The sequence below is a fragment of the Battus philenor genome, unplaced genomic scaffold, assembly GCF_028537555.1.
Source record: "Battus philenor isolate CCGP_79_NKW_IND1 unplaced genomic scaffold, ilBatPhil1.0.hap1 SCAF_5, whole genome shotgun sequence".
NCBI lineage: Eukaryota > Metazoa > Arthropoda > Insecta > Lepidoptera > Papilionidae > Battus > Battus philenor.
Genome location: NW_027181715.1, coordinates 14,441,680 through 14,449,850, shown reverse-complemented (window position 1 = coordinate 14,449,850; position 8,171 = coordinate 14,441,680). Strand labels below are relative to the sequence as shown.

Below are 8,171 nucleotides of genomic sequence, written 5' to 3'. Positions count from 1 at the left end.
GACGTGGGTTTCCCCCCGACTAGGTAGACCGAGGTTCGTTGGAGATCGCTGAATGCGGTCAGAGCAAGATCCTTCATCGTGGCGATTTTTGGGGGAGATGTATGCCTTGCAGTAATAGCCCATCGTCTCAAAAAAAGAAGAAGAGACAAACCTCCAAAACTCTTGCAACGATATCCAATCTTCAGTTACCCAACGATTTCCAGTGACTTTAAATATATCAATCGATCTAGTCATTATTTATATGGATTATCTATTATACATTTATATTTAAAGTACATAATATTGTATGTTTTAATTTTCTTAGCTGTAAATATATTAAACAGTTGAAGGAAACATTAAAGGTTGTAGGGGGTATATAAAGCCTGTCTTACAGGATGATATATGTTAAATAATATTTGATTAAAAATTATTTCTATAAGTGTACATATATACCGACGCAAATATAAAGCCTGCATTAAAATACATATATAATAAACCGCATATCTGTTATATTAAAATATTTATTTTGTTATCATAAACGATATAATTTTGATGTCCACTACTGGGCAAATGCTTCATGCAGTGTTTATTATGGGTCCAGTTGATCATTTAATTGAACGTACTATGAGTGCTTAGTATCTGATAAGTGGCCTTAGTGGCCATCTATTCTCCTATGCAGCCAGCCTAATGCCATTTGATCTAGCTAATCCGACTATCTAGTTTATTTCCATTCGTCTAAAGATCTCTTCATTTTTGAGTATTTATTGTATAAAATTTTTCCATTTACATAATTTTCGACGAAACTATCATACATTCATGTCTGCCGATAGAGTCCTATGCAAGGCATTGGTCTTACGTTGTCAGAATTCAGTAAACATTTCAATAGATAAAATTTAAAGAAACTATACTGGTACGAACAGATATAGTATCTTTACATTATAACTCTTTATTTTTTGACACAGAATATTTAAGTTTCATTCGTGTTTTTTTTAATATTTTATGTATACACATTTAAACATACACACATCTTTCTTCATAGACGATTCAGCTCAAAGAAGCTCTTTGTAAGGCATAAGTCAATCCCAAAGAATATGTACGGGGTGATATACCATAACCGTGGCAGTGTGGTATTATGGTACGCAGAGGACGCTGCTGCCTATCCTTTTGAAACATGTTTGTGAGCAGTGGCAATCCTATATAATTAATGCACAAAGTGTGAATTATTAAAGATTTTATCCCGAGAATCGAGCCCGATACCTACCACTACATATGCACATACTTAAATATACTAGAGAATGTTTTTTTTTCATTATATATATTAAAACAATGACAGTTTTTATTAAATACATTTTTCTTTATTTATTCCACACATTTACAGAATAAAATTCACATGTATACATACTCAAGTTTTAAAAATATAAAAATAAAAAATAAGTCGTAATTAATAAACAAATTTATTATAAAATTAAAATTCAAATTAACCTATTAAAAAGATCAATTTTGTTTTGATTGTTATAGATTAATGACAGTTACATGGTTATAGATCTAGGAGTAAATTCTATTTCTAAATTGCCGGGTCTAACTTGAACATTTTGTTTATTGAATTTAATGCCACCTTCTCGTACTATGGTTTTGACGGTGAAGTTACGGAGTAAATGAACCAAGCCCGTCTTTAGCTGCAAACCTGCATATCTTATTCCAAGACAGATCCTATTCCCATTGCCGAAAGGCAAGAATGTATAATGTGGTATGCTACTCCGATTTTCTCTTGAAAATCTCTCTGGGTTAAAAACCTCCGGATCCGGAAAATATTTCGGATCGTGATGTATTTCATAGATTGGAGCGAATATCTTCGTTCCTTTATCAACTTTTATATTACCAACAGGCAATACTGAATTTCGAACGCATTCTCTAACGAAAAATCCTATCGGTGGATACATTCGCAATGATTCATTGTAAACCATATCTAAGTACTCCATTTGCATAATAGTATCGTAAGACATCTTGTTATTATTATTCTCGAAAGATCTATCAATTTCATCGTGAACGCGTCTCAATATTTCAGGGTTCCTACCAAGTTCCAATAATGCTGAAAACATAGCGACACCTACAGGTTCTACTCCAGCTACGTAATAGAAAAATGCTTGAGCGGCTAATAATTCATCTGTAGGTTCTAATTGTAGTCCTGAATCATGATCCTTTAGTAATCCTTTTCTTTTTAAATCAATACAAATATCTCCGAAATCATGTCTCCTTACATTCTCCTGTTCCCTTTGGAGTATTAATTGTTTAATAGCAGGTATAAAAAATTCTTCATGCTCTTTGAAAATTTTCAAGCCTAGACATTTATATAATTTAGTATTAAGAGATGTGATCATAAATTTTATGTTACGTGATTTAGTTGGTTGTAAGGCTTTGAATGCCATTTTGAGAAATGGTGATTGAAAGATAGATGAGGTTCCGATACCAAAAACAGCAGCACCTAATGCAGCGCACGAGAAAGTGCACATTATTTTAAAAGCGTCATGTTTTAACTTATCTGGATTGTTATTTAGAAGGTCGACGAAATCACGGGCACTCCGATCCATGATATAGAACATATTTTTTAATTTTGCTGAAGTGAAAATAGGTGTCATATTTTGTCTCACAACCTTCCATCTGTTTCCGGACATGAAGAGCATATTATCAGCAAGTTTATCGTCTTCGTGTATTTCGATTCCTTTATGATTAAACGCTTTAAAGTCCATTTGTAAAATATGTTCTATGTTGACAGGATCTTTTATGTATAAACCTGGTGTTATAATTGTCCCAAGTCCTACTGCCGGTTCATTTGGATATTTCTTGTATATATCATTTAAAATAATAAAAAATGCTCGATCAGTTGTTAAAAACTCCCACATTGGTCCGAATACTCTGTTCTTCTTGTAGAATTTCACGCCTCGTCTCTTCCAGTATATTTCATTATACACTCCTAATAAATAATATATTAGGATAAAAGCACTGAACGCGATAAGGATTGTTAAAAACATTTTCTTTAGTTGTAAATCAACGAGCGACCGTTTCGATACTAAATTCCGTTGGTCTGTGCAACTCGTCATTTATACCCCGATGTAAACTAGTTAATGAGTGACGTCATATGTAAGCTTATTTACTTATCGACAAAGAAATTTTCGTTCAATTCGAATTTTAATTGATATTACTTACATTTAATTAACAATATTTTAGTGACATTGAGACCAGTGATCAATTTGTAAAGTTCTTGGTCTCATAGCCGTAGGTTCGGAGTTCGATTCCCGTAAGAAACATACTTTGTGTGTAAACATATATAAGCGTTTGTTTAAAATATTGGGACCATAGTAATGAAATAAGAACCTAAAGTTCTAAATTCAGAGATCTCCTAATTAAAAAAACAAACAATACTAATCAAAAATTTAGTTCGACTCGTACGGAATTTATTTGTTTATTTATTTGGGTCAAAATTAGAAATTGAAATTTAAGCACCATCCCGTTGTCAGATTGATCTGAAATTTGGTACACACATTTAATTTAGATGACAATACAATATAATAAAATCAATAACATTATAAATCTAAGATGGCCGCCGATACAAAATGGCGGATTACATATTTTTCCTTAACCCCCTCAATATGGGTATCAAATGAAAGGGCTACACTAGTAAAACACGATGATTATATCAAAATTTAAAATTCAAGATGGACGCCGTTCTAATATGGCGGACTAGGTACACATTTTTCCACAACCACCACAATATGGGTATCAAAAAACCGTTTAACTTAAAAGTTTTTATTATTTATTAAAATAATGTTTTTTTAATTAATTATAAAATAAGATTTTCTATGTCATACATAAAGATTTAAGTGAAAATATGTTTACATTTTCAATTTAGATTCAACGATTTATGATATACAATTTTTGCATTTTGGAAGACTAATTCTGTATATATATATTTATATATATATATATATATATATATATATATGTTTATATATATATATATATATATATATATAAACACAAGTTTTGATTTACTATCACCTGTAGAATTCATCCATACACAGTTGAAATCCTTTCAACACGCACTAAGTGTTTTGATATCACTTTTGTAATGTGAACAGCCATGTGAAACAATCTACAGGTGTCGTTGTCTCCGACTATAACTTGAGAGTCTTCAAAACAAAAGTAAAAAGGTTTCTTCTAGGCAAGCTTGTAGCATCGTAGCATCTTAGGTCTTAATAACTTAGCATTAGGACAGGCAAATGTCAAACCTTTCGCCTATAATCGATATGTAAATTCATCAAGCGTCATCCGATGGTTTAGCAACATAGTCTGACCCACTGCGATGTTCGCTCGTATAACATAAATCACTCGGTATATTTTATGATGAATTAAAAAGAAAACCTAATTCATAGTATGTTGCATCGCAAATTGAGGCTTTCTAGGGATCCGTCGAGCCTTGATACCATAATAATAGTGCTAGGCTATACGCCTTCACTTACCCGCGATCTTCAAAGCAAGATAGGTTGAAAAATGAAACTATTTTACATCTCTTTATTTTTTAATCATCCTATTACGTCGTAGTCTTAAATCTCCTTGTTCAACTATAGTATGTAATTAAGAAAACATACAAGCATTATTATGCATTATAACAACATAATAAATTAATGTAAGATGGTACGCTTAAGAAATGAAAATTAATTATATACGTGTATTATAATGGCTACTGTGTAAGATGTACGTAAAGGATAATTTTTCATTCATATGAATTTATCAAAACATTATGCAAGAAAATGATCAATATTTAGCCACTTCCGCACATGCAGCGGTAGTCGTGCAACAAAGTGCACCGCCCGCCAGCCCGCTGATAAATGCGAAACAAACAATGCGAATTACACAACTGCCGCCGTCAAATCACTCAACACGTGTTTCACCCCTCCACGAGGCATCTTCAGGAGTTATGTTACACCGATTAGTACATGTTCATGTACATGAAAAAATGTTAATAAAATACGTAGACGAACAAAACTAAACAAAATGTCCCAACGAGTTCGATTCTTGAAGTGGCAATAGGCGTGACACATCAACAGGGTTCTGTAGTGAAGAACACAGAACGGCAAACGCAACGTAAGACATCCATCCGCACGATCCAGGACGCTGGATACAAGCCCATTCCCAACCGATACTATTGGATCAATGCCGGAAACTTATGACCAGTGAATATCTTACGGCTGAAATAATAATGTTTTGTGATGTGGAAAAACGTTTATTTAATTATTAAAACAATTTGTGCAAGGAAAATGAATAATTCGCCTACGCGCGGTTGCGCATCGAACCATGGCTCAAATCCGACTCTCTAGAACTCCAACGGCCGCGGGCGCACGTGCTGCGTCTTGGCTACCTGCCAAGAGCAAGCAAGAGCGCGTATCGTGCACGCCGTGCGAGTGAACGAGACGAGTGGGCGAGACGAACAAAAGGTTAAGCGTTGTGACGACGTCCGCGGGAACTTTCACATATGGCGGCTTTTTATATAGCAATATTATTACAGTTTAAATTTAGAACAAGACCTTTTAATATCGAAGTTTTCTTTTCTTAATTTAAATCGAATGTTGTCTAAACCACAAATGACGATTGACAAATTTTAATTCAATCTTATGAATGGTTACCTCCTGGTATAACTATCTTGTATCATTTAAAAGACTTTGAGCAGATATGTGCAACATGCGGTTGGTTCAACACGTTTATGCATCTGTCTCTCATCAAAAAATTGTTAAAAAATTAATTATAAAATATTAGTTTATACTAAACCAAAACAATTAATCGAAAATAACCATCGGTCAATTCTGGCAGATATTCATCAGATAATATTGCAAAAAAGGGGCCAAAACTCTCATCAAAAATTTTAAAAAAGTAATTTTTTCTGCTATTTTCATGTTTTTTTTATTTTAGATTATCATTTTTTAAATATTTTGTAAATTAATAATAAGTGTAACTTTATGCGCGATCCGCCAAAAAAATTTTGAATTTAAATTAGCCTATTGATGAAAAGGTTGCTCACCTCTGCCTTAGAGGGGTCTTCTTGTATTCACTATTGTTTTACTATAGTATAGTTCCAAATTGAAATAATATTATTAGAATTAAGAGCTGTCTATAATTTGAAACTATTTTTGCACAGCTTTGAAAAATATAAAAATCCTTCCTGGGCTCTTCTTTGATACATTAAGGGTTTTTTCCCAATACTGGGAACCTCTAGTACTTCTTGTCCTGGGTACACAAGGAAAACATTTTCAATTATAATTTACTATTTAAATATTTTTATTTCCATACTCTTCTTCCTTCCATCTTAATGTCATCTATTCCTTTCTCTTTAGTTACCTCTAGTACTTCCCTTGTCCTGGGTACACAAGGATAACATTTTCAATTATAATTTACTATTTCAATTTTTTTATTTCCAAACTCTTCTTCCATCCATCTTAGTGTCATCTCTTCATTTATTTTTAGTTACCTCTAGTACTTCTCTTGCCCTGGGTATACACGGGTAGCATTTTCAATTATTATATACTATTTCAATTTTTTATTTCCAAACTCTTCTTCCTTCCATCTTAGTGTCATCTCTTCATTTCTCTTTAGTTACCTCTAGTACTTCTCTTGTCCGGTGTACACAAGGATAACATTTTCAATTATAATTTACTATTTTAATTTTTTATTTCCAAACTCTTCTTCCTTCTATCTTAGTGTCGTCTATTCATTTCTCTTTAGTTCGTCACAATTTCTTTCATTCCATTTCATTCTATTCCTTTCATACCTCGCCTTACTTACGTCGCCTCGCCTCAACTAATAAATGTAGACAGTATTTTTTTGGTTAATTTTTATTTCTCTTGCTTTATTTATAGAATTACACATTTTAAATTGTGTTTATTTGTTTATTCCTTTTTTTCTTAACGCTAAATCGTTCTTTTAACAAGATCTGTTAGAAGCAGTATATATCCAGCATGTTTCGAGGATCTTGACAAATTCGTCTATATATCTTTTGGGCTGATTTCTACAGATAAATGAAGTGAAAGCTCTTATGAAGTTACTCCTGAATCTTTACGTGTGCGAGAAAAATTTCTTTTATATAATACACATCTATGTAATGTTTCTAATATATCTTGCGATTAATTTAATAGGTTCATTGAACAAAACCTTGTAAAAAAATTTCATAATAAACTTTTAATTTGAATGTTATAATAGAGCTTAAAAATGAATTGTCATATGACAACATTTAGAATATATTTTTTAATGTCCCAATTGTAGGCCTCTCATACCTCTATCTTTGGGAAGGCTGTGTCATGTAATTTCATATAATAATTTATTTTTTATGTTACTTTTTTTGCGCTCTTATTTCATTATTCTTTCATACTTCATCTTTTTTTCCAAATTTCTTCTTCCTTTCTCTTTCATATCACGATATCATTCATTCCTCACCTCATTCCTCATTTTTATATTTCTTTATTTTATTATAATATTAAGGATATTGTAAAAATTATCTAAGAATCAATTAGAAAACTCGTCTGACTGTATTGTGGACTCTTTTTTGAAACTTCCATAGCTTAAAGGAGAATGCTATTGAAGTTCAAACTGTTATTTGTTCAATAAAGGCTTTTTGAAGTGACTATAGAACTTAGTAATGATTCACTCTACTAATGTATTACACCATATCCCTTAAATGCATGAACTTTATATATTTTAAAATACATATATCTTGCAGAAAAATGCAGGGAAAAACTGAAAAAAAAATATAAAATTTTTTGTACTTATTTATTAAAAAACCTTATTTTGTTAAGTATAGTACTCGTTTTATGTTTAAGTGGTATGTTGCAGTTTATCATCATTAATCATTTAAGGGATATAAAAGTGATCACTTAAAATCTATCCTATTTTATTGTAGGTTTGTCTCGGAATAAACTGTACTTAGAAACCTCGAACCTCCAAGTTGAATGATGCTATCATAAGGGCGTTTGAACTTATTATAGCTTCTATCGAATTAGGTGCTTCCGGTATTTCCGTAACGTACACGAGTGGTCACTGTAAACGATCCTATGTTGGTTATAAAATAAATATTGTAATGAACGTATAGAGTGCCCCATAACAGCTCTGCAGGCTGTTTTATCCTAAATACGCCCTCTAAAAGGCAT

At 32.1% G+C, this 8,171-nt stretch overlaps 1 protein-coding gene across 1 annotated transcript; it reads right to left on the bottom strand.

Moving 5' to 3' along the window:
• Positions 1-1,352: 1,352 nt before the first annotated feature.
• Positions 1,353-3,045, bottom strand: LOC137929550 (cytochrome P450 6B5-like). The gene has a single exon (XM_068772556.1). It carries the CDS (start codon positions 3,006-3,008, stop codon positions 1,509-1,511), a length of 1,500 nt encoding a protein of 499 aa, XP_068628657.1. The 5' UTR covers positions 3,009-3,045; the 3' UTR covers positions 1,353-1,508.
• Positions 3,046-8,171: the final 5,126 nt, after the last annotated feature.

Coding starts and splice junctions, on each gene's coding strand:
- LOC137929550 (XM_068772556.1), bottom strand. CDS start 3,008: ATGTTTTTAACAATCCTTATCGCGTTCAGTGCTTTTATCCTAATATAT.